The following is a 26,186-nucleotide window of genomic DNA, read 5'->3' as shown; positions in this document are numbered from 1 at the left end:
GGTGGTCAATGAAAAGAGGTGACATGCTATTCATTCATGTCTGTTCAGCCATTCACCAACAGAATCCAAGTTGAGCGGAGTTCTATGACAGCAAAACAGTGAGCAGAATTCCAGACCAGTCAAGTCATGGCCAAGCACCACTGAAATCAGCGAGAAGGAAGTCATGACTAACTGACCGTTTCACAGGTACTGTGTCATGATTAACTTAGTCTGAATGCTGCTCACTGACTGGGAAATAAATCTGGGTCATTTTTCAGCATACCTGTAAATATGCGGAAACATCTTTGTTGTGTTGCTGCATTCCATTTTTCAAATTATTGTACGTCAGTGACTTTAAACCCAAATATTAAATGCTTGTATCAATGTGAGGCTCTCCACATGAGCAGTGTGGAGAGCCAAGGAGGGTTTGGCAGGGACAGCGGGTCGAGTCCGCTCTCCCCGCGCATGAGCATCCGTCTAGCCCTGGGCGGCCGGATGGGCTGCCCATATGATTACCGGCTCCATCGTGGAGCTGGTAGGGATGGCAGGGATTGGGGGCTGCCTGGCCCCTGGAAGTCCCAGCATGCCCCACCACGTGCGCAGGGCATTCTAGGGAGACCCTCATCGGGGGGGGGCTTGTTTTTGCCCCCCAGTTGGGGGTCTCCTCGTGAGTCATCACAGCACGGAGTCGCGCTGTGGTGAATCACAATCAGGTAAACAGGGTCTAACCTTGTTTAAGGGTGGGGGCATTTACGGAGGTTTACTCCCGGGAGCTGCGTGGCTGGGCTGGGCTCCCTTAGCCCAGTTCCTGGTTGTGAGAATAGCCTCTTTCTCTACATACATTGTTGGAATAACATTTCTGCATGCTGTGCTTTCATTTAAAGTATTTATATGACAATACAAACAAGAGTTAAGGTGTGTCCATATTTCATGAAACCATCTAGGTAAACCTTACAGTAGTGGAAGATTTTGTGCTAAGCTCACTACTTACGTTTAGCCTCAGTTCCTGTTGGCTGCTGAATCGTCCACCATTGAGAGACACCAGTGATTTTATTTCCTAAAAGGAGACCACGCAGAACAAATATATTTAAATACCTAAGATGTGTGTCCAAAAATTAACACCTTTAAATACTAAATCTAGGAGGTATTATATTTGGAACACATTTTGTTGACAAAGACCTCCACATACAAAAATCGGGTTAATTCAAGTAAACAATAATTATGGCCACTCCATAAAATATTGACACAGAAACTTTGAGTCTTCCATTATGGTTACTCACCAGAGGGAGCTGCAGAGTGTAAGAGAGTCTCTGAAGCCCATATCCACATTAGGCACTTATTTTAAACACATCTGCTTGGATCCTAATATTTATGAGCAGTGCTCCACTCAAGAAATGCAACTTCCCTCTCTTCTGCAGTTCCTATGTCCTACAAAAACCCACTCCTGAGGATTCATTCCAGTAGGGCTGTGAGGGCTGAGGGGGGAACCACACCTTACAGGCCAAGCTGGCATATGGCATGGGGCTGCAGCAGGAAGGGAAGGATCAGTGAAAATCCAATGCCTTCTGAAAGTGCCTTCCACACATGCATGATCCAAAGCATTGCACACAATACAACTAGTATCCTCAATCTGGTACTTCAGTTGTTTGCAGAAGTCAGAACACTCTATGGGCTTTTCTCCTCCAAGATATCTGATCTTCGTTCTCTCAGAAATGGGCAGCTTGATCAATATCTAGAGCCATCATACTATTGTATCACATACCACGGGGCTAAACTACACATTTCATTAGCACCCAATTAGCACGATGGGGAAGATACCATTAACAGGCTCAGGGATGTAGCTATAATTGAGCAGATGGGTTCAAAGAACCAGGGGCCCCCCAGCTCCTCCCTTTTTTATTGGCCTCTGAGGGGCCAATAGGAAGAGAGGCAAACATGGGCCCCCTCTCCACTAGGTAAAGGTAAAGTGTGCCATCAAGTCGATTTCAACTCCGGTTTCGGAGGGGTTTACCGTTGACTCCTGGCAGAGGGGTCCATTGCCTCCTCTCGCACAGGAGGAGTTAATGCCTTTCAGCATCTTCCTATATCGCTGCTGCCCTATATAGTACCAGTGGGGATTCAAACCGGTAACCTTCTGCTTGTTAGTCAAGCATTCCCCTACTGCACCATTTAAGGTGGCTCTCCCCTAGCTATCCCTGAATAGGCAAATCCAGGGGTTTCGAAACTTGGGTCCCCAGATGTTGTTGGATGACAGTGTTGTTGTTGGACTACAATTCCACAATTGCCACAGTGGCTGGGGATGACTGGAGTTGTAGACCAATAACATGCGAGGATCCAAAGTTGGAAACCCCTAGACTAAAGGATAAGGTGCATTTCTGCAGTGCCATTTGGGTGTAAATAATGATTTGGAACCCTCAATGGTTTATGTTCACTGACGATGACAGAAGAAGTATTGCTCTTTCATTACCAGTATACACCTAGCAATAGCCCTAGCAGCAATGTACGTAAGCCTGAGCTTTCTGACAGCCTTACTGCTCAGGATATGGAAACAATAATTGTTGCAAGGGGGATTTTGTGCCGGGGAGTGCAGACATTAACGTTGAGGCTGAACCAGCTGCTGGACTTTCTGAGCGGCAAATGCTCTGCTGCCTATGTGAAGGAAACGCCATTGGAAATCGGCTCCCGCCCTTCAGACTCACCGGTAGCCGGAATTCCAAGTTCTCCTGCGCTAGCAGCAGCAAGTAGCGCATAGCGCTCACGCTGGACAACGCCATCGCCTCGGTTGCTTTTCTACAGAGACCCGCATGCGCGCGCAGCCCATGGGGGGAGGAGCAACACTACGAATGAATGGTCGCTGCGGAGAGGCGGGAGCTCGTGCTAGGCGAGGAGGAAATGATGAGATGAGAAAGGAGGCGGCAGTGGCAAGATAAAAGGAGGAAAGGGCAGAGTATTGCAAGGGCATTTTTTTTGTCTCTGTAGGAAGGAGGTATCATAAAGAGAGATGTTAGTGCAGCAATTGTAGGCTTTTTTTTCCTTAAAAAAGCGACTCTTGGTTGTACAAAGACTAAGGTGAGAATTATAATGTATCATTTTTACAGTAGTATTCCGACCCGTGGGGAAGAGGAATTAGTTGTTATCCCGCTCCTGTGCAGTCATAATAAACCCTATGCAGCGTAATGGGAAATATTTTGAAGCATATGGATTAGAAGTGGAGTGTAGAAATAAAGCTAAAGACCCATCTATGCGCGTTTAGGAGTTGGACTGACTTAATGTTTTATCAGCTGCAGTTATTACAGTATTTATATTCTGTAATGCAGCACTGCAGCCGTTTGAGGGGCGGGGTGTAAATGGTGCTTGCTAGAGAGAATTATCTAAATATACAACGGACAAATGGTTTTGAAAGTCTGATTTGAAAGTTTAATATAGCGGTTAGCAGTGACACAACATTACTAATAGCTCAATCCTATCCAATTATTCTCGGAGCACAAGTCCCATTGTATTCTGTGGACTTACTTCCAGGTAAGTGTGAATGGGATTGCAGACTAAGGCTGCAGTTCTCTGCATCGGACAGAGTTAGCCCCATTAAACTAAGTGAGGCTTAATCCCTAGTGAACACGTTTAGCCTTGTGTTGCACAAGTAACAACTTGACAGATCTCTGATGATGAACTTCCTACTTAGTGAACTTGTTCAGACATACGTAGCAGGAACTTTCTGAACAATGTATAACTCAAGTAGTTCCCACATACACCATCACTTTCTCCAGTAGTAGAGGAACAACTTTACGATGGGCTACAAGTGCTGTCAAAGCACATAACTATTTCTTGTGCTCCATGTTAAAGTAGACTATTCTAGATTGTACTCGCAATTATTTGTCGAGCTGTTCTCTGCTGCTGTGTAACCATAGAGTGATGATGCATTCCGCTTTCCACCAATTACAAAGAGAATCCCATACATGCTCTCCACCTTAAGAAAACACAGCTGTGGGACAAATCCCGCCCTCTTGTAAGAATTAGTGGGTGACTGTACTCTGATTGGTTTACTCTGCCTTCTATCAAGCAAGATGCTTGCTGATATCGCACAAATCAGCAAGCATTGTAAATGGTAGTATGTTTCAGAGAAGGCAAGTTGCACTTGATGATGAAAAGAAGTGCTCCTCAAAAGTAAGTACATACTTCACAGTCTATTTCCCCAAAGGCATCTAATATAAGACCAAACAATGTATTAGTTTATCTAAAATTTCAGAAAATAGTTCTATACACTTGCCTGTATGTAAGCACCATTGAATAGTGGGATTTGCTTCTGAATAAATATGCTTAGGATTCAGTGCACCCTATGCACACTGATTTGGGAGCAAAAATCACTGAATTCAATAGGACTCATTTTCTTCACCTATTAAAGTAAGGCTAAGGCTATCAGCTCTTACACAAAATGTAAGTCACAAGCTTGCTGAATTTTCTGTTCAGATGTACAAGGAAAGATGTAAAAACATGGTGCAATACCTTCTGCATCGTAGGAAGGAGTTCTGCTAGGAACAAAATACCAGTATTTGTGACAGTCTTCATGACCTAACGAATTTGTGTCATGAGCAGGCTTATTGTTGCAAGAGCCTAATATAGCTGTTCCTCTGGATATATTTGTGCTGTTCTATTACAAGAGCTCTAGCTGTTGCCTAGATATGTGATGTGCTAGCTTGTTTTTTTAACATCACATACCTATTTTTGTCTCCACAGCTGTGATTGCAGGACCCTGTTCAGTCTTATGTCCCACGAAGTTGCTTGAACATGGAGGGAAATAGAGTACAGAGTACCAAAGTTGTCAGAGCCCAAGTTGGTGCTGTGGGAGAACTGACAAGAGGCTGGCAGAACTGGTCAGAGGATCATGCTCATTATCAGAGACTGAATCCATTCAGCAATGACAAGCCCATAACTCCACATATTGAGAGAGGAGATCCCACTTATGGGAAGCCCCCTGAAGGCTCCAAAACAGAACAGAGAGGGAAAGATGCTCATATAAACATGAGCAAAGAAGTAGAAGAACTATGTTTTGTCATAAAGAGTAGTGGACAGAGGGGGCAAGATGGGCATGTGAGGATTACATTCAAACAGCTCTTTGACAGATATGTGACTATATCTAATAAGGTAGTGGGTGTCCTCCTGAGAGCAAGGAAACATGGCCTGGTTGATTTTGAAGGTGAGATGCTTTGGCAAGGAAAAGATGATCATGTGGTTATTACCTTACTTGACTAAGATAACTGGATATTATTGCATGCTCTGAGAACACCTTAAAAGCCTTACTTGTCAACAGTGCTAATTGGCCAGGACACCAAAGAAAATGCTCTTGTGTGGAAACCTGTTAAACAAATGTAATACTTGACTGAGTGCATGCTTCTGCTCATGAGTTGTCCAGTGACTGAATGAGTAATTTCATTCATGAATTCTAGCCTACTTCTATGTTACGAATAAGATTTAAAAAAACTTGATTTGAAGCATGAATGGGTGGAATAAGAAGTGGCTATATGGTGTTGGAAATGGATATTAAGTCATTAATAAAAGATCGTTGAAATTGAAATAACTTATTAGCATACTTAAGTAGCCCCTATTAAACTAATGCTTTACTAGTTTCTGAAACATCGATACTTTAAAGGGAGAGATGCATTTTTAAAACTTTAACGTCTGCTGCAATCTTCATTAGAAGGTTAAAATACGCCTGGAAATAAAGTAAGCTAATGCAACTAACCATCACTTAATAGTAGTTAGCTTCAAATTCACACACTAACAAAGTGACCAGTTCTTCTGAAGAATATTTTGTTCCAGTAATCTACAAGCACTGAAGTACACATTTGTGTTAGAACTAACATGGCATTACTTACATATATTTCCTTGATGTTGACCTACTCAAGATATACTTCAGGAGTTCATAAATAACTTTTATTAGGGTATTCTCATAATAGTATTAAGTAGCTATTAAGTTTTCAACATCAGTCTTATTACAGAAATTCAGTCACAATACAGTCTTTTCATATTTAACATTACTTTTTGACAGAAATACAGCTTTTTAATACACACACACACGAGCGAGTCTGCTTAAAACATACTGAATAGCACCTAGCAATTCAGGCTCAAGTATAATAAATATACATGTTAGATTTCAAAGACTAAAACCACTGAACAGGACGCACAAGGTTGGTTTTTAGAACATTAAATAATTGTCACAATGGTGATACAGCAGGTGGCAGAATTTCTACCTTCTGAGAGCTACATAAACAATATATGTTGCATAGGGTAACATTCCTGTGAAACAACCAGATAATTGCATTAAAAAGATGTGCATGAAAGTAATTTCATGCCAATTCTTAAGCACATCCAGTTTTGACAGTCTAGATATTCAGGTTCTGCATATTCCTAAGGTTCAGATGTCAAGGCAATGTCTGTCTCCAAAGTGAAAACCTCTCTAAGACCTCTCTAAGTTTAATATGCAACTTCCCAAATTGCCAAACAAATGCTTAGGTAATAAGATTAATTCAATGATAAGCATACTATGTGCATATTATGGCCTATTTCAGGTGAGACCCAAATAAACCATTATTGCAATGTGTTGTGTATTTCATCACCCAGCTATTCTTAAATACATACATTTAACTAGTTAAATGGATTTACAACAGTCTACATTCAAACAATCTTATCCTAGTCCAACATATTAACAAGATATGGTCTCGCAACAAGTGTACAGATTAAGTCATACTCTAGCCACAATGGTTTGTTTACAACTCTTGTTGTGCATACAATCATGTAAATCAGACAGTAATTAGTGAGTTAGCACCAATAGATGACACAGCTATCACTGCAATGCCAAAATGTCACTAATGTATTGCATAGGCACAAACTCCCTGCATTCAAATAACCAGTGAATTTCCAATCGTATATCTCCAAGTTTTATAAATTTTCTTGTTATACAGGAACTACTTCCTTATGAGGGGTATCTGATGTCTTTCCAATTTGTTCTGAAAAGTGCTTAATTTTTGCATTCAGATATTTGCCTGAGAATTAGTGTTCATATGTTCATATGTTCATTAACCATGAGTTCAACCATTGTATAGCAGCAGATTCCGTATTCATTTTCAGAAGCCTAACATGCTAAGTTCAACCCTGTAATCAGTGGTCACAAACAGATGTATGCTCTAGAACAAGTGCTTTTCAGCTTGCAGTGCTTTCAGACCTCAGCCGCTCCATCAGTTGCTCAGCCTGTTGGAAGAAGAGAAAATGTATGTTCCAAAAATGCAAAGCTTACAAGACTGCTTAAAAATATATTCAAAAATGATTAATACAACCAGGAAAACTAGGACTGCCAGGATTACAGGATTAGTTTGTATAATAAATAGGGAGGATCAGTAACTAGAGCCCACCCACCCCTAGCTTTCAATTTTGCTCCTGAAATTAGTCTCTAGCAACCTATTTGATAACTAGTAGTTTGCATATTAAAGTTTACTTCCATATTAGCTCTGTATGAAGATACAAGCATGACTTTGAGACCCAGATGTGCTAGGTCCTACCTTTCCACATCAGATGTGTTGAAAGAAGCTGAAAAAGTGTGTCTTCCTTCTAGTGTGTACCCAAAGTGAATAGAGAATTTGCCTTTTAAGCTGAAACTTACCATTTTTCTCCCCCTAAAAAGAACCAAAGGAATCAGAAGCTGACAGCTCATTCAAAATCAATGTCAGCACATCTGAAATCATCCAAATGGAACATAAGCTTATTGACGTTTAAACCAATTTCATGTGGTGTTCTATATGTCCAAATTTGATAAAGTAGCTCTTATTACAATTGTTGTTGCTTCAGGCAACGAGTAATAGTTTGAATATTCAGATTTTACATTTGAGAACCTGACCCATTTCTAAGATCTTAAATTTAATGAAAAGTTAGTTAGTATTCATTAGTCTATTGCCAGAATTACTTCACCCTTAATTTTAAAATCAAAATTTATAGCAAAAACTAAAGACTGATGGAAACGCAAGTAGTCAAGAACAGGCAAAAACACAGTGCTTTGGAAATGAAAGGCAACAGCACCCTACATTGCCCCATTTGATCTGAGACTTGTGAAGAATTTCACATAATCCAAGTAACTCCTAGAATTCAGTACTACTAAATGTAGAGATGGGAGTCTTTTACAACAATGTGTTTCCCAGTTCCACTTCCCCAGTTCTTTGCTGCTATTGCAAATTGCTAAACAAACGATGCACTTACTGTGATAAACCAGTAGGAATTCACTCTGTATACCATCCGGGACAAGAATCCCAACTGACTTGCTGGAGCCAGGACATGAAGATGCAAGTGGGCTATTGAGCAGAATGGAGGCCAGTGAAAACCCATCCTTGATAAAGAGGGGAGAAAAGGAAACTGTATCAACCATTTCTCATTTTAAAATAAAGGTCCAGCATGCAGTAAACTGTGTCAAGGGACCACGAGTATTTAAAGTAAGCTTAGCTCTATTCATATCTTCCCCCACTCCACATGTTCAATGAGTGTATAGATAAGTTGTGCCAGTTCTGTCCCTTTACTACCACACATTTTGGTGAAGGGCTGAAAGCAGCCTATGTGTGTGCACGCATGTGGAAGTTGGGGTGGGACCATTTGTGCAATCTTGCTTTCCTCTCATGTTCAGTGAAAGTGAGGCAGGAAGGTATGAACTAGGCTTGAGCCCGAAACGTTTCGGAGACCATTCTAAAGGCCTCCGAAACGTTTCAGCTCTGGGGGCTGTTTCAGCGCTAGCGGGAGTGGTTCTTTAAGGGCGGGGGAGGGTGCACTCACCCCTCCTGCCACATTTCCCCCGCCGGCATTCTGTTATTTTCAATCCCCTTGGGGCGGCAGCGTTCCTCCATGCCATCCCATTGCCCTTATCAGCCGGAAGTATCGATCGCGCATGCGCCCGTCGTGTACATGCATGTGCACAGCAGACGGGTGTGCACGTGATCGAAACATGCGCAATCGGTACTTCCGGCCACTTCAGGCTGATGAGGGCAACAGGGTGGCAGGGAGGAACACTGCCACCCTGAGCAGATTGAAAATAATGGAGTGCTGGCGGGGGAAATGCGGCGGGAGGGGTGAGTGCACCCTCCCCTGCCATTAAAGAACCACCACCACCGGCGTTGAAGCACTTTTGGGCACATCCCTAGTGTGAACACAACTCAAGTTATTGCCTCCACAAGCTACTAAGTGAAGTCATTTTGGGGCAAGGTTCTGCATCGCATTCCTATGTAATGGAGAACATGAAAGCTGCCTTATACCGAGTCAGACCATTGGTCCATCTAACTCAGTATTGTCTACACAGACTGGCAGCGGCTTCTCCAAGGTTGCAGGCAGGAGTCTCTCTCAGCCCAATCATGGCGATACCAGGGAGGGAACTTGGAACCTTATGCATGCAAGGATGCAGGTGCTCTTCCCAGAGTGGCCCTATCTTCTAAGGCAGGCCTGTTCAACTTTGCCCCCCCCCAACTGTTTTTGGACTACAACTCCCATAATCCCAAGCCATAGTGGCCAATAGCCAGGGATTATGGGGGCTGCAAGCCAATGTCTGCAGGAGGGCTGAAGCTGAGCAGGCCTGCTCTAAGAGATATAACTTACAGTGCTCACACATGTGGACTTCCATTTAAATGCAAACCAGGGCAGACCCTGCTTAGCAAAGGGGACAATTCATGCTTGCAACCACAAGATCAGCTCTTCTCTCTATTACAAAGGTTCCTGATTTCACAGAATTGCTATTTTTTTGAGAGAATAAAGTTGATGTAATAGCAAAAGCACTTTTCTACTCTACTAAAAGAATTCCATTGATGAATGTATATATTTAATGTAGGATTAAGTTGTCTCTAAGCTAGGTCCATGCTATTTCCTCAACAAACTAGTTTAGTGCTGGACTATCTGCAAGCCTTGCAGACATTATTCACAACTGTAATTGTTTCTTCCTATCTGCACCAGTAGCGGGAAACCATCTTTTACTTTCTTTGCTTGCAAGAATTCTAGATGCATCTTAGTGGAAAGGGGAAGGCAGGTGGGAACACCGAATGCACCTTCCTTTCTAAGGAAGGTGAACACTGGGGGATATCCAACTAGTGCTGAGTCAAGAAATGCTTTTAGAATAAGGCATGTGAGAGCTCTTCAAGACTAAAAGCATTTTCCTTCCCTTGTAAAGAATTAAAAGTGAAGTGGCTCAAAACCAAAACCTCAAGAACTGTAATTGCATTTCCCACAACACAACCACATGACACTCATTTTCATTAGTAGTTTTGCAGTGTTGTTTTAGGCAGTACATTAGACACTTTCCTTTCTAGAAATATACCTTACGTCACTGAAATCAGTAAACTTATTCCGCTGAAGCACCGTCTTTCCAGCAGCCATCATTCTTTCAACTGTCAGATCAGAGGAAACAAGAAAAATTAGATTTAACTTACAACCTAATTTAAGTTTTAAAACAAAACCGAGCAAACATTTCTGTATATGTAATACACCATCTTCAGTGCTCCATTTACCATCCCAGCTGAAGGCACTTAAATCCAGAAGCTGTTACAAAATGTGGTGTTTTTTTTAAAGCTGGCCACCCTTTCACAAACTTTACACCCCCTTCTCCTACATAGTGGAAATTTATAACCATTAACTTGAATCAACTCTTCCACCTTTTCCCTAGATGCCACAATGCGTTCACTTTATGCGTGGAATGTGCAACACGGCCATCTCCTCACAGTTCTGTGTGCTTTTGGTAGGGGTGGGATTCCTTTATGGGAAGCAGAGTTTGCACTGCCCCAGAAAAAGAAACAGTAGGCTGGGAGGTATTTCCTTTCCTAACAAAGCATTCTCTGCATAATTTCCCAGCTGTCATTGGGGCAACACAGGGTTCTGCTTCCCATAAAGCCGCACTCCCCAGCATCAGAAGCCTGCAGCACTGCACAGAGATGGCTATGCTGGAGTGGCTGCCTCTGTGCGGTTACAAAGAGCTAGTGCATATTATTCAGCTTTGGAAGCTCGGAAGCACAGCCTGACAAAAAAACATTTAAAGTGATGCAAGTCCACAGATTTCACGGAGATGTATTTTTTAGGAAACGTGGCTTAGATTCTGAATGTAACTAAAATAGCGGGTGTTTCTCCAGGTCAGAACTCTTCTTAGCTATAAGAAACAGAACACCATAAAATATTTATTTTAAGATATATACTCTAACAATGGAGTACCAATGCAGCTGAGTGATTTATGCAACCTAAAAATTTAGGCCAAAGCACATTTCACCAGCAGAGCTTCTGTGCATGGCACATGGCTTTCTGCATCGCAACACCATCAAAGCACCAGTCCCCCACTCAAGACTTGCTTCACTTTAAAAAGCAACAACATTCAAGCCTCCCCTCTCTTGCTCTCTTGTGCCACACTAACTTCCCTTTACAGGATGCTGATTCACCTTTTACTACTACTGCTCTAGCAGTGACAAGCCAAGGGAAAAGGCTCTGAAAAATGCACTCATGGGAGAACAGAGTTCTGAGCTCTATGTAAGTATGTACTGGTGTCAGCAAAGGCAAAACCAGCTGCTCCCAGATTAAGTGATTCTCTGATCAGGGACGAATCAACAGAAACAAATACCAGGTCAGAATTCAGCATCCTGAATCTTAACTTTCATTTCAGTGCATGTATGTCTCTGTACATGTATGCATGTGCGCGCGTACACACACACACACACACACACACACACTCACTCTATCCCTTAAGGCAGCAAAAGCCCTTACATTATTGCCCATCCAGTACCTTCTGCCCCACCTTCTGACCACAGCAGCTGGCCATATTCCCAGTGGCTGTGTGCCAGGCCCCTGCTTTGATGCAGTAGGGGGCATTTCTCATGAAAGCCAAATGCTCAGCTGTGGAGGCATGGCCAATAGCCAAATTGGCATTAGAGGGCAGAGCCAGAAGGTGTGGTCCTCCTCTCTTCCTCCCCCGCCCCATTCAGTAAAAGCATGAGGAATACAAATATAAGTGTGAAAGTATGTGGGCAATGTCTGATGAAATTTTGGGAGGGGAAGTCTGCCAATCAGGATTTCAAGTAATCTGAGGGTGGAGTATCAAGTGTAAACAGCCCAAATGGAAAAATGGGTTGCTCAAGGCCACCAAGTAAATTTATGACAGAAAATGTTCAGTCCAGTACTCAACGTCCCTACTGGTCAATTAGTTTTCTAGAAGAGACACTAGTTTTGTAAAAGGGGATGGAAGCTTCACGATGGACTGCCAGCAAGTCCCATTGCAGCAGCCACCATGACTTCCACCTTTTGGGGTCTCTAGTTTGGCAGCTGGAAGCTAGGTAGTGATACTCAGGGAGACAGATTGGCCCTGAGGTCTCCATTCCAACTGCTGATATGTACTCTAGCTGTTGATTTTGGTATGCACGTCACTGAAAATCAACAACTGGGGCTTATTATTATTATACCAGTGTTAATAGTACCAATTACAGGCTTACCTAAGGGTATATGCTCACTCTTTAACGTCTTGCAATTTCCTATGTGCTTTTTTGGCACCACTAGATAATGATGTGGAGCTCCAGGTCTGATGTCTCGAAAGCACACCAAGTCTTCATGCTAATGGAACAGAAGAAGAACTTGTTACTGAAATGGATATACTGGCAAACAAGAAATCAAATAAATAACAGTTCTGCTAATGGCCATTTGAGATATTGTTTGCCCAGCATCACTGTACAAAATTATCCAGAGATGGTGGATGGGAAGTATTCCTGTATATTAAGTGTAGGTCAGCATCACAGAAATAAGGCACACCCTCCTGCATAATGCCTACCTAGCATCAATTGCCTTTGTTCATTATGCAAGTAGTTTCAGTCTCTTTCAGATAATCAATCTGAACTATAGAAAAGACTAGTTCTCTTGACATCTTCCCAAATTTTCAACAAACAGAATCAAAATGACATTTCTTCACCTTGCAAGATAGTCCAGGCACAAGGTTTTGTTCCTGTACTAGAGAGCTCAAGTCTTCTAAATACAAACATTTCAACAACAATATAGAATAATCTCCGAGAATCAAGAAGGCCCCTACAAATGGGTGGAAAGGGTATGCAACAGCTTTCTTACATGGTATTAATGGGAGCATTTGTCAAGGAAAGCAAATGGAAAACAAAGTTATCCTTTACCCCATCCTCTAAAGCCTGATATTTTTCCTTAAATCCAATCTCAAGCAAATTATGCTTTGCAAAATAATGAAGCCTGTTTTGAAACTGCCAGTTTCTAAATTAAAATTTTAAATAGCACAGCAACACTCAAGAATATTTAAAAACTTTAAAATAAAATAACAAATCTGATCAGAGATTTGTTCTGACAGCACCTGCAACTTCCACTCCTTAGATTTTCCTTCCTATAAAAATCTATTAGAAATGGTATTCACCTATCCCAGCAGACATGGAGAAAAGATGGTAAGTAAAATTATTGACAGCTACAACGTGGGTTGTGAAGGCACCGAAGAAGAGATGCAATTAGAAATGTATGAGAGAAACAATATGAGGCAATGGACAAGAGGTAGAAGTGTGGTCACTTTGTTGCTTTATAAAGTGGCATGTATACTGGTGGCACTTTGTAATTAATACAAATAATTGATCTTTCTGCATATCGTGGTTTAGAATTGTCCACAATTGTACCTCCGCTGTAGCTAAAGCCAGAGACAGAGACAGGGCTGGTTTCACTGCCACAAAACATAGTGATAGCCACACCAGCTACGAGGACTTTAAAAGGGCAGGGCTTAAACGGGGATGGCAAAGTCATGGAGGACGGGTCTACCAGAGACTATTAGCTAGAGTGACTCAAAAAACCTCCAGCTTCAGAGACAGTTGGCCGGATGCATCTGGCCGTCCACTGAGGGATGCAGGATGCTAGCCTCGATGGACCTCAGTCTGGCCCGATCCTGTAGGGCTCTTTCTGTGCCCTTTCTCCCGCCATGGCCACGAACCCCGTTTGGCAACTACAGAGGTGACCTTTGCACATCGGGAAGATGCTTCACCCAGAGCACTAGCCTATCTAGCTCAGTGGTGTAATCTACACCGCGCTCTCCGGCGTTTCGGGCCGAAAGGGGTCTTTCCATGCCAGCACCAGCTAGAGGGACTGGGAAAAGGGGAGCCGGAGTCGGTAGCCTTGCCAACGGCACCTGGGGAAGAGGAGAGAATCCATCAGCCGGGCAACAGGAGGCTCCGCAACCCGCCAAGAGCGGCTCCCGCCTACTGGCTCCCTACCCGGGCGGAGAACAGAATACTCCCCGCTTGCTTCTTCCTACCTCGCAGGGCAGCAACTCGGTGCCCGTCTCCTCCCCGTGGCCGATTCGACAGAAAATGCACTTGCTGTCATAGCCGCCGACACCGGCGCCAGCGCCCTCTCCTCCGGCAGCCCCAGCCGGGCTGCTGGGACTTGGCTCGGCCTCAGGGGACGAGCCCGAACTGCCGCCTTCCTCCCCGGCCATCAGGCTCCGATTTCAGACGGGCCTCACGCTGAGTGCGAGCGGGAGCGAGCCGCCAAGAGAACAGCCCCGGAACGGCGAACTCGACCAGAGGCCACTCCGCCGCCTCGCTCTCCTTTCCTTGCTGCGCGCAAAGAAAGAGGCGGCCCCCTAGGGTGGAAGGAGGGCTCTGGGGCGGCGTTGAAGGCGGCCCTGGAAGCCGAGGGTGGTGAGCAGCGGCAGCGCTTCTTCCAGCTTACATTGGGGCTGCACATCTTAGTCCCTCCTGCAGATGCTGAACTACAACTCCCATAATCCTATTGGCCACTTCGGCTGGGGATGCTGGGAGTTGTGGTCCAAAAAGGCCGAAGTTATGCAGCCCTTTAGAAATCCATGCGGACGTCCGGAGGGCCGCCTTCCATCGCCTCTTACCCGCCTCTATCTTCCTCCTCCCTCTTTTTCTCTCCCTCGCTCTTTCTCCCTCGCTCCGCCATTTAAATTAGCTGAATGTACTTTACTTTACTTTACTACCAGAATATGCTCGTGGGGATTTTATTTATTTATTTTTTGAAGAAATTATGAATACCATACCTCCCGATGACCTATAGATACAAATTTTGCATACACCACCCTGCCAATGAAATTAGCTGGATGCACTACTTTTTACACCAGAATATCTCCTGGAAAATTCAAGCATTTTTTATTTTATTTTAAAAAGGAATTCTGAACATAACCATCAATTTTAACTGTTAACGTTCAACAGATTTTTAACACTCAATAATCTGATCAATAATTCCAAAGCAACCACATGCCCCAAGAAAAGCAGAACCTCTCTGGGATAGTGCCTTGCACAGAGGGAGGAAGTAGGGGAGAGGGGTAGGGTGGCAGCAGCGGTGAAGAAGGAAGCCGCTCAGGACTTTCAGTGCCACACACGGAGAAATACCAGAGAGGGGGTGGGGGTGAGAAGGAAGCCTGCCGGTTGGACACAAGTATATGTATGGCCCAGTGATGTAGTTGCAAATTCAGAAGTGCAGGTGCCCATGGTGCTCTTACCCTTGGACTTGGGGGACAAAGTCCAGGGCCCCCACATCCCCTAGGGCCCCCCCAATCCTTAATTTGTCCCAGGTGGTGTGTGGTAGCTGCTGGCCTGCACTGCGTAGGTTGGCCAAGTGTGATTATGACCTGTGCTGGGTCTTTAGAGGCGGGGGGCGGGGGCGGGGGGGGTGTGGAGGGAGAAAAATGTGGAATGGGAATATGTTAAGTCGCATGTCAAACTTTTTCTGCTACTGTATGCTTGCATAAATATGTGTTTTTAAAAGGGTGTGTGTGTGTGTGTGTGTGTGTAGGGGGATGATGCCAGGGGCGTAATTACTATTAGGCAAGGGGAGACAGCTGCCTAGGGGCCCCCACGCCTCGATGGGCCCCCCCCAGAGGCAAGTCACATTACTATGTATTGTGAAGTGTGTGTGTGTGTGTGTGTGTGTGTGTGTGTGTGTGTGTGTGTCAGCGAGGGGGCCATTTTAAAATTTTGTCTCTGGGCCCACTCCTGCCTTGTTACCTGTACGCCCCTGGATGATGCTTAACTTGCAGCGGGGGGGGGGGGAGGGTCCAGCGTTGTGGGGGGGTGGGCCTCCAAAGGCCTTTAGGTTCAAACTCCAAAATTACCTAAGTGCACCTCTGGCAGGCACCCCCCCCCCAATGACAGCCTCTGTGGCCATGCCCACTCCAACAGCCGAAAAGTACCAGTGCTCAGTCCCCAAATGTCCAGGGCCAGATTAACCTAGTAGCAAAAGTAGCATATGCTACAGGCCGCACATTTTCAAGGGCCTCACACTAAATGTGCTTCCCCGCCCTCCCTCATTTGCCCAGCTGCCTGGAGTGCGGTGGTGGTGCCTCTCAGCCCTTCTTTCGCCGCCACCTGAGGGAAGGAGAACAAGGAAGGTGAGGAGGTGAAGGAGGAGAGGGGCTTACCAGGATGGTGACGGTGACGGTGCTGGTGGAAGTGGAGTCGGAGCCGTCTTGTAGCCTCCCCACCGCTGTTCCCTCCTCACCTAGCCTGCCGCACCGCTTCCTTGACAGCAAATTTTATCTCCTGGTCATTATAGGTGAGCTAGTCACCGAGGAGCATCTGAGGCGAGTGATAGCGAATATAGAGCGAGGTAAGGCGGCTGCATGCTTCCCTTCCCACCCCCAGGATCCCTGTGAAGAGTTACTTCATCTCTTCCTCCCGCTCCAGCTGCTGTCTGTGGTAAGGGGAAGAAGAGACAGGCGGCGACCTACAGGTTGCACAAAAGTCCTTTCTCCTGTGCAAGCAAAGTCAATGACTGCATAACCTTGGCACAACCTCCTCCATCCTCTCTGCCTGGTCTACCATTCATTGTCTCCTTCCTATGAAATTTCTGTGGAATAACTGTGCTGACTTTCAACCAGCTACAGAGAAGGTTGAAAAGGGGGATGCAACCACTCCCTTTCCCCTCTTTGTGTGCGTGTTTTTTGTATGTGCGCCTGTATCATTAAAGAGGTCATCAAATCTGATCAAATCATATCTGGAAAATCTGGAAGAAAGTCTTGGTGAAGAATTTGTGCAGTTTACTGAACTGTTGAAAACTGATCTTGTTTCTCATATTGGCGTCAAACAAGACCTTGTAGAGTTACAGTTGTACTGTTTGATAACTCAGAATTCCTTGGAGTCTTGTTTTCCAAATGTAGAAAATGCCTTATGCATCTATTTGTCACTCATGGTTACCAACTGCAGTGGAGAATGCTCTTTTTCAAAACTGAAAAGGATTAAAAATGAACTAAGGAGCACCATGGGTCAAAACAGATTGAACAATCTCACTCTGAGCATTGAACATGAACTTCTGCGTGAAATAGACATTTCCAGGATCATCAACAAATTTGCTCCTAAATCTAGAAAATGTAACTTTTAAATTGTCATTTTTTTTACTTTTGACATTTGAAATTGATATCTGCATGTAATAGTATTACTGAAGTGTCAAACATTTATCGTATTATCTGGATGTGTAGCAAATAAAAAAAATTGAATTACTTTACTATGCAAGTAAATAATTTATGTTTTAATTAAATTTAGGGCCCCTTTATAACATATGCTACAGGCAGGGGCGTAACAAGGCTGGGCCGAGAGACAAAATTTTAAAATGGGCCCCTCGCTGATATACACACACACACTTCACATGTGACTTGCCTCTGGGGGCCCACTCGAGGCGTGGGGGCCCCCAGGCAGCCACCTCCCCTTGCCTAATAGTAGTTACGCCCCTGGCTACAGGCCCTGCACTAGCTTAACCCAGCCCTGCACGTGTCCCCCCCTCCACTACCCCTGGGGCCACCTTTTCAGCAGCAATGGGGCATTTCTCTGACAGCAGGCTTTACCGTGGGATTAAGAAATCAAATTGCTGTTTTAACAGTTTGTTTTATTTTGTCTTTATTGTGAACCTAGAGCCTTTGGAGTCAGGCAGTAAATTAATAAATAATAAGAGGGATGAAACAGTGTGAGTTATGGTATTTCAAATGTGCTATTTCAAATGTGTTCAAAACCCTGATGCAAAAAGTGGAATTTTTTTACCCTGGACACAATTTCTGCTCCACTGCACAGTGAAAAACCCAAACCATGTATGGAGTGCTCCCCAATAGCTCGCAGGGACTTAGACATAAACCTGGATAATATGTGAATGCACACCTGCCCTTCCAAAGTAAAATCACCATCTTTTTTTCTCACCGGGGGCGGCGACAGGGAGAAAAGCAGCAGCAGGACTCATGCCAGCCTCATATAGGCCATTCAGTTGACCTCCACAGGCATGGACTGGCCCACAGCCCAGCAGTTTGATGCCACATTTTAGAGAATTCAAGGAAACATGCTAAGTTAATAACAAGAAAAGTGCCAGGGCTCTGGGTACATGTGGTGGAAACAGGCTACAACTGCTGCTGGAGAGGGAGTACAATGCCCAGAGATGCTTTTACTACCACAGAGTTTGGAATTTGAAACCGATTCCCAGCCTGTAGCCTAGCTTACATGAAGCCCTGAAAATAATGTGCACTGAATTAACAGGGCTTAAGCCACAGGTCAGGCTCCCCACTGGTGGGGGCGGTGGGGCAGATTGGTATGTACTTTTAGATCGCTAGGTGATTGGCAAAGGTTTCTGACTCCCACATGTTTAGAAACAGAGAGGCTCCCTCCTTCCGCTCCACACCCCCAAACAGACTGTTAGAATCCCCAGTTTGCAGTCACTCAATGTAGAGTTGTATTTGTATGTTGGTTACTCCAGTGTTCATGCAGTGCAGTAACTCTCTCTGCCTTCCTCCTCCCTGCTCCAGTCACCATTTTGCATCCAGTTCTGCCCCACAAGTTTGCATCTGGCATTTCTAGTAAACAAAGTAGATCCTGTATCTGTCCACCCCTGCCTTAATCTATTCAGGTTGAGCTTGCATTATGCTACTTCTGTTGGATTTGTTTTATTTGCTAAGCAAATGCTTTATGCTGCCCAGAAATGATCAAGAACTTTAAGGGTGCAGTTCTATGCCGTTAGGTGCCCACAGATTTCAAAAAAGCTTCAGTATTCCTAGTGAAATGGAATCAGGCTGAACTGCTGCTATGGAATCCCACTAGGACTCAAATCCTCTTAGTTCTAATCAGCTAGTGCCATGTCTCCAGCCACTTCCTTGTCTAGGAACAAAGAAAAATAGGCATCATATAAATTAGATAAGGACACCTGGTTGTTTATTCAGTGGAAAATATAATCTGCCATAACACTTTGAACACCATTACCATCAGAATAGGAAGTTAAAACCACATCCTGAAGCATTGTAGGAAGGAAGACACCTTAACATCTGCTTTCCAGAGATGGTTGATGCCCAGTGGTGAGAGCCTGTGTTGCTGCCAACTGCTGTTGTCAACCTGCGTGCCCCCTAACATGTGGGGCTGTGGCTGCTGCCCTGTGGGTGAGTCTGTGTGTGATTGGGGCCAGGGGGAGTGAGTCAGCAGTTCCTGAGAATGATCTACCCAGACCAGACATCTTTCTGGGCTTATAAAAGGTCTGGTGCCCTGTGGTGGTGGGCCCACTGCAGGCAAGTTGACATCATAGGGGGTTGCCCCTTTGAGGGAGCCACTTTGAGAGACAACAAGGATGAGGGCCAGGTGGTATTATTTTGGCTTGTGTTGTTTTGAGGTCCTAGGTGTTTCAGATGTGTCTTGGTTTGTCCAGGGATGGGGAGACAGGAGGCATGGCCACTGACTATGGGGTGGGTATTTTGGTGGTGGTGGTGAATAGAAGAAGTCAAGCTGACAGGTCAGCAAGGCGTTACAGGGGAAAGGAAATCAGAAATCTATTAGAAGTTTCCCCTTCGGCTTTGACCTTGGGGAGCAGTGCCAACCTCCCACAAACCCTCACCTTGCTCCTCTGTAATGGCAGGTCTGTCCAGAATAAGTCTGAAACCATCCATGATTTGATTCTGGATGAAGGAGCAGACCTGGTTTGTATTACAGAGACTTGGTTGGGGGAGGCTGGTGGTCCAGTCTGGGCCCAGCTTCTCCCAGGGTGTTGGGGATGCCCCCCCCCCAATATTAGACCCAGAGGCAACTCAGAAGTATATGGAATTGAGGCCTGTGTCTGATTTCATTTTATATTAAGAAATGAATTAATGCCTGGACTCAGGGTGAATTGACACCCCAGATCTCAACTGGTCTGTGAAGGAAGAGGCAATCCAGCATTGTATAGTGAAATGGGTACTCAAGGAAGCACAAAAGCCAGGCCAGAACAATCCAAATGCTAAAAAGTGACTCACTATCAGATAATGTCTGTGGAAGAGGCCAGAGGCTGATCTCCCCTTTCCTGTTGCAAGAAGTCCATGTTATTCCTTGTCAATGATTGCTCTGCTATACTCAATTGCTCTCTATAGAAATTCAACATAAGTAAATGCACACAAAGAAAACACCTATAGACTTTAATTCTTACTTTACTAACACTTTAACACCTTTTGGGATCAGGCTAGCAAATCTGGAACAAGAGAAGATGCCCATTTGCAGCTCAGAGATGCAGATTTGCCTTGGGCAATGTTCCCTCCTCAAGATAGCAGCTAACAGAAGATGAGATTAAAATCTCTCTGGACTGGCCAATATCCTGAATAATTAAAAGACATTATCCAGAAGGTAACAACATTGTCACCTTTTTGGGGACCCAGGAAAAGATGAGGAGATTTGAATAGATTCTATGAGAAATCAAAGGAAAATACAACTATAAGAAGGAGTCTCTGGACATGGCAGATTAGCAGTCTCTTGCCTACAAGCAGTCTTGTGCCTACACGCAATCTTGTGCCTACAAGCAAGATCTGCTCACGAGCAATCCCAGAGTTTGCTGCTAAGCCGCGGGGCAACAAGCAGGAACTCTGTCCATGAACAGGAGCTGTCTGTTACTTCCACTGCGCAGTGAGAAGTCTAGACCTCCCCAGCCATGGCACCTTCACTCTCTGCCTTGCTCTGAGCAAACCGTCTGCTTGACCACCAGAAGGCAGACCACCGCTCCCAAGTTGCTGTTCCCAGCCAAAACCTCTCTCCTTCAGCTGAAAGATCCGCCGTTCTCAACCCTCTGATCCTGGTAATATGCCACCACACAAGCCTTGGATCCCTCCATCTTTTCCCCTTCTTCTCCTTTCCCCTCATCCCTCTACTAATTCCTAATCTCCGCAAACCATGCCAGCCCTCAGCCTTCCTTACCCCCCCTTTTCCGTCTATATCTGAATTGTATTAGGCTCTAGGAAGATTTAACACACACACATATGTTAGTTAGGAACACTGGGTGAATATTGGTGCTGGCTAGGGTTGAAATACTGTTAGTAATATTGATAGAATGTTATGCTTTCTGCTCAGCTAGATTGATGTTGTTATTCTTTTATACTCAATAAAGCCCACTAAATCATTTAGGATTGGTTTGATCTCCTTTCTTCCTTGCGCCCAGATCCTACATGGTCACTATATAAAAGAACTGGTCACTTGGTGACACTGATGAGACAGGCCTAATTGTGTATGCTAGCTAATGAGCATATTTAGTATACAAGTCAGGCCTGGACCACAACAAGGGTACTCTGTTGTTGAAGAGCAGGTTGTGGAGTGGTTGTGGTCTATAAGAATAACCCTGACCAGGATCCCAGCTGAAGTGTCTGATAATATTGAATGTGTGTACCTAAATTTGGGTACCATGGATAGACTGGGACTTCTGTTGGTGTGCCAATTGCCCTGCTGCCCAGTGGAGTCATAGCAACAACATAGGAAGCTGCCTTATACTGAGTCAGTCCATAGGTCTATCTAGCTCAGTATTGCCTACACAGACTGGCAGAGGCTTCTCCAAGGCTGCAGGCAGGAATCTCGTTTGACATTCCAAGGCCTGCGATCGGATGGAAGTAGCCCACTAATGGCCGACCCCCACAATATGTTAAAGATCATGGCCCAGTTTTATACAAACTTGTATGCATTGAAGGATATTTCTGTAAAGGACATTCAATCCTATCTAGATAGGTTCTGCAGTCTGAATGAATATGGTCTTGGCTATTCCCTCACTGAGGGGGGGGAAAGCTCTTTGACCCATCCTGTAACGATAGAAGAGGTCAGAGCAGTTATCTCAGCGGGAAAGAATACATCAGCCCTGGGGCCTGATGGCCTGACATGGCCTTTCTATAAGATTTACACAGACCAGCTACTACCAGTTTTAGTAAAATTATTTAATTTTGTCCTAGACAATGGGCATTTAAATAGGTCCTTTGGGGACGGCCTCTTAATTCCGCCCCCCCCAAGAAAGGTGACACCACTTTACCACAAAACTGGAGACCTATAACCCTCACAAATATCGATTACAGAATCTTTGCCAAAATCCTAAATAATAGATTGGCGAAAGTGGCTCCTAAATTGGTCCACAGCTTGCAGACAAGCGCTATCTCGGGAAGAAAGATGACAGACTCATTGTGTCTGCTGAGAGAACATTTTTACTCTATACAGAATGAAAGTTGGAAAGGTCACCTCCTCTTATTGGATCAAGTTAAGGCCTTTGACAAAGTGAACCACAATTATCTGTAGATATTGTTGAAAGCTAAAGGTACAGTATACCACCCCTATTCGTGACTTGGATACAGTTGCTCTATACAAATGCAAAGGTGACACCACAGATTAATGGATGGCGGGGCGACCCGATCATTTTGCATTCAGGTGTCCGCCAAGGATGCCCACTGAGCCCATTACTTTATGTTTTTGCCCTGGATCTGATCCTGATCAGGATTCAGAGAGAACCCCATCTGCAAGGACTCTCGGTCTCTATCCCTCTGCCCTGCGAGATCTTCCCGGGAGGGAGAAGGAGGGAGAGTGAGGGGATAGCCGAATCACCTGTCCACTCAGAACCTCACTCTGAGTTTAGGGTAAAATTTGTAGCTCATGCCAATGATGTTACATTACTGTTATCGAATGAAAATGAAATCTCTGTAATACTAGACCTCTTCTGGGAAAATGGCAAGATCTCAGGCTCAGAATTAAATGCTGACAAAAGTGTATTTGTTAAAATGGACCCCGGATGCCAGCAACTCTCGTGCCTACCCATCTCTGAATGTAAAAGCGAAGGGTCCCCAGAGTCCAAACTGAAGTGGGTAGATACAGTAAACATTTTGGGGATTGAATATAGGATTAAGGAAAAGGTCTGGGGGAAAAATTGGACAGATTGGGAAGAAAAAGTAATGCTTAAAATCACCATGTGGAAAAAATGGAGCCTCGCCATGTACCAGAAAGCGGTTTACATCCGGACTTACCTAATACCCCCGGTGCATAACCTGGCGGTAGTCTGTCCTCCCCCGCTCGATCTCCTCCGGAGAGTTGAAAGCCAGATCTTCTGTCTAGTATGGCACACAGCGTCCTTCCCTTTGGCCCGTGCGGTAGCATTTAAGGAGGTTGAGCGGGGAGGCCTAGCCGTACCTGCCCTGCAACCCTATTTTGTAACTGAATTCATGTCCTACAATTTTGGAAACTGGATTTTTGTGAATGTCCATAATATGTCCAACCTCCTGCAAAAAACCTGGGTCTCACTTTTCACTCTGCATTGGCGCAAGTCAGCATGGGGCATAGCATGGTGGGGGAAAGGGTCTTTCAATGGTAATATCACACAAGTATTAAAAAGAGAACACCCGGACTACTTGAGAGATTTGTTATTCACACTTAAAAAATGGAAGGTTGAACCAGATCTATTTAAAGGATCCTCCTCAGTTAAGCAGCTAAGGAAAACAATTTATGGAGAGATTCTAGAAGTGGGTTTCTTAAAACCTGATTTAGAACATAAATGCTACAAACACTGCACTTCACAGTACTTGTTGCAACCCGATCACCCTATCGCTCTCTTTAAGGAGAAAAAAGTCCCTTTCCATTTATGGGAAACAAGGTGGCGCTTATACCATCAAGTACTACCACTTAATGCAGCTAAGCCATGGCTCCCAGAGGACCAGCAAGAGTGCCCTAAAATCACCTGCAAACAGAAAGCTAGTGAGCTAGGTAAAACATTCAGGGAAAGCCACTCACATTTCTTAAAAGAGTGTGTGGTAGCCAAAAGAGTGTGGCATGGAGTAAGCAAGCTGTTAAGAGTGGCCTGATTTGGAAAAACAGACTTGGGAAGAACTAACATCGGGTTTGAGCGATAGAACCTCCTTTCGAAGTCCCAGAAAGAAACCTTCAAGGAAACGGGATGAAACAGGTGCCCTCATACTAGGGAATTGGAATGTTCCCCTCCTCATAATCAGGTTAGTAAACCTGTATGTCATTTATGCAATGCTCCTGCATAGGAATAGGGAGGGAAGATGCGACCAAGAGGTTCATGCAGATGAGACAGTAAATCTCTTCTGGAAAAGTTTGTATGGTTATGTGCAAAAAGACAAGAGTATTTCTTCTAAACAGCAATGGGACAAATTGTGGAAATGGACGTCGGACGTAACCTCCCCCCCGCCATTACCTGATGTGCCTTGAAATCCCCCACCCCCGAGTTACAGTACTACCTGCATATACTTCATAACCTTGTGGGTTTCCAAATCATTGTGTGTAAATCTTTGTAGATATATCATGTACAAACAACCACTTTGTACATAATTGTGCTTTGGCAACATACTGTATGCTTGGGTAGTTTGTTGGTTCAATAAAAATCTTGTCCTATTAAAAAAAAATAAAAAATCTTGTCCTATCTTTGAGAAGCCAAGGAGGGAACTGGGAACCTAAATGCTCTTCCCAGAGCGGCTCCATCCCCTGAAGGGAATATCTTACAGTGCTCACACTTCTAGTCTCCCATTCATATGCAACCAGGGCAGACCCTGCTTAGCTAAGGGGACAAGTCATGCTTGCTACACAAGACCAGCTCACCTCCCTAAAAGGTTAATTTATGGTTCCATTGGGGCCCTGAGTTGAAGGGCTTGTGGTGGTGGTGGGGGGGACTTCAATGTCCAGTTTGGGACCAATTTGTCTAGGGCAGCTCAGGAGTTCATAGCGGCCATGACAACTATGGGCCTATCCCATGGGGTTAGCAACACACGCTGCTGGTCACACGCTTGATCTGGTCTTTCACTCTGAACAGGGTGGTGTTCCATGGGTTGGGGCTCCTGTGATTTCTCCATTGTCATGGACGGACGACCATCTGGTTAACGTCGGACTCACAATCACTTCCCACCTTCACATGGGTGAGGGACCTATTAGGATGATCCGCCCGAGAAGGTTATTGGATCCAATAGGATTTCAAGAAGCCTTGGACGGATTTAAGTGTTGGCACTGCAGGTGATCCTGTTGATGCCCTAGTGGAGAATTGGAACAGCAAACTCACTGGGGCAGTAGACATGATTGCTCCTAAACGCCCTCTTCGAACCACTTCAAAACTAGCCCCTTGGTATACGGAAGAACTACAGGGACTGAAGCAGCGAGGTAGATGAATGGAGCACATGTGGAGGAAGACTGGACTCAAATCTGACAGATTACAACATAGAGCACATTTGAAGATCTAGGCTCTGGCAATATAGGCAGCAAAGAAGGGATTCTTTTCAGCCAGCATTATGTCTACAAGTTCACGTCCAACGGAGTTGTCCAGGGTTGTGAGAGGGCTAGCAAGTGCCTCTCCTCCCTTGAATCAGAACTTGGAACCATCTATTACCCGCAGTGATGTGTTTAGTGAGTTTTTTGTGAATAAAATATCTCGTGTTCGTGCCGACTTGGATTTAGACCCCACAATTACTGAATTGGAGGTGTCCAGCCACTCCTCTTATGTGGTCAGGCTGGATCAGTTCCAGTTTGCAACTCGTGAGGATGTGGACAAGCTACTTGGAGCAGTGCAACCTACCATCTGTTCTCTTGACCATTGCCCGACGTGGCTTATACTATCTGGCAGGGAAGTTGTTGTAGAAGGCCTAGTAGAGAGCATAAATGCTTCTCTGAGGGACGGCAGGATGCCACCTTGCCTTGAGGAGACAATAATTAAACCTCTTTTGAAGAAGCCTGCGTTGGATCCCTCAGAGTTAAGCAACTGTAGGCCTGTCTCCAACCTTCCGTGGTTGGGCAAGGTAAATGAGAAGGTAGTGGCCTTCCAACTCCAGGCAGTCTTGGATGAATGATTATCTAGACCCATTTCAGACTGGCTTTCGGGTGCGCTATGTGGTGGAGACTGCCTTGGTTGGCCTGATGGATGATCTCCAATTGGGAACTGACAGAGGAAGTGTGACTGTTGGTCCTTTTGGACCTCTCAGCGGC

General features: G+C 44.7%; 2 protein-coding genes and 2 long non-coding RNA genes across 5 annotated transcripts in view; 2 read left to right on the top strand and 2 right to left on the bottom strand.

The window, feature by feature from the left end:
* The window catches only part of TRMT11 (tRNA methyltransferase 11 homolog), a 36,514-nt gene extending 33,685 nt beyond the window's left edge, over positions 1 to 2,829 (bottom strand). Inside the window, exons 1-2 of one of the 2 annotated variants that reach the window (XM_053285286.1) lie at positions 2,679 to 2,829; positions 971 to 1,036 (exon numbers count right to left, since the gene is read on the bottom strand). In XM_053285286.1, coding sequence (XP_053141261.1) covers positions 971 to 1,036; positions 2,679 to 2,753 — 141 coding nt within the window. In that variant the 5' untranslated portion in view covers positions 2,754 to 2,829. Of the gene's footprint in view, positions 1 to 970; positions 1,037 to 2,678 lie in introns of those variants that run through there. The other variant, XM_053285301.1, reaches the window with a different exon arrangement.
* LOC128340329 (uncharacterized) lies at positions 2,765 to 5,551 on the top strand. Its single transcript, XR_008313602.1, has 2 exons — positions 2,765 to 3,048; positions 4,711 to 5,551. It is a non-coding gene; the product is annotated as an uncharacterized LOC128340329 (long non-coding RNA).
* Positions 5,552 to 5,893: 342 nt separating this feature from the next.
* HINT3 (histidine triad nucleotide binding protein 3) lies at positions 5,894 to 14,856 on the bottom strand. The gene is made up of 5 exons (XM_053285310.1): positions 14,270 to 14,856; positions 12,459 to 12,576; positions 10,310 to 10,379; positions 8,221 to 8,347; positions 5,894 to 7,221 (listed from the first exon to the last, which is right to left on the bottom strand). Exons 1-5 carry the CDS (start codon positions 14,450 to 14,452, stop codon positions 7,174 to 7,176), a joined length of 546 nt encoding a protein of 181 aa, XP_053141285.1. The 5' UTR covers positions 14,453 to 14,856; the 3' UTR covers positions 5,894 to 7,173.
* An 808-nt stretch (positions 14,857 to 15,664) lies between these two features.
* On the top strand, positions 15,665 to 17,477 carry LOC128340332 (uncharacterized). Its single transcript, XR_008313611.1, has 2 exons — positions 15,665 to 16,369; positions 16,534 to 17,477. It is a non-coding gene; the product is annotated as an uncharacterized LOC128340332 (long non-coding RNA).
* The last annotated feature ends 8,709 nt before the right edge of the window (positions 17,478 to 26,186 follow it).

This window comes from Hemicordylus capensis, chromosome 1 (genome assembly GCF_027244095.1).
Source record: "Hemicordylus capensis ecotype Gifberg chromosome 1, rHemCap1.1.pri, whole genome shotgun sequence".
NCBI lineage: Eukaryota > Metazoa > Chordata > Lepidosauria > Squamata > Cordylidae > Hemicordylus > Hemicordylus capensis.
Note: the sequence above shows the minus strand (reverse complement) of the source record. Positions and strands in the feature narration are given on the sequence as shown.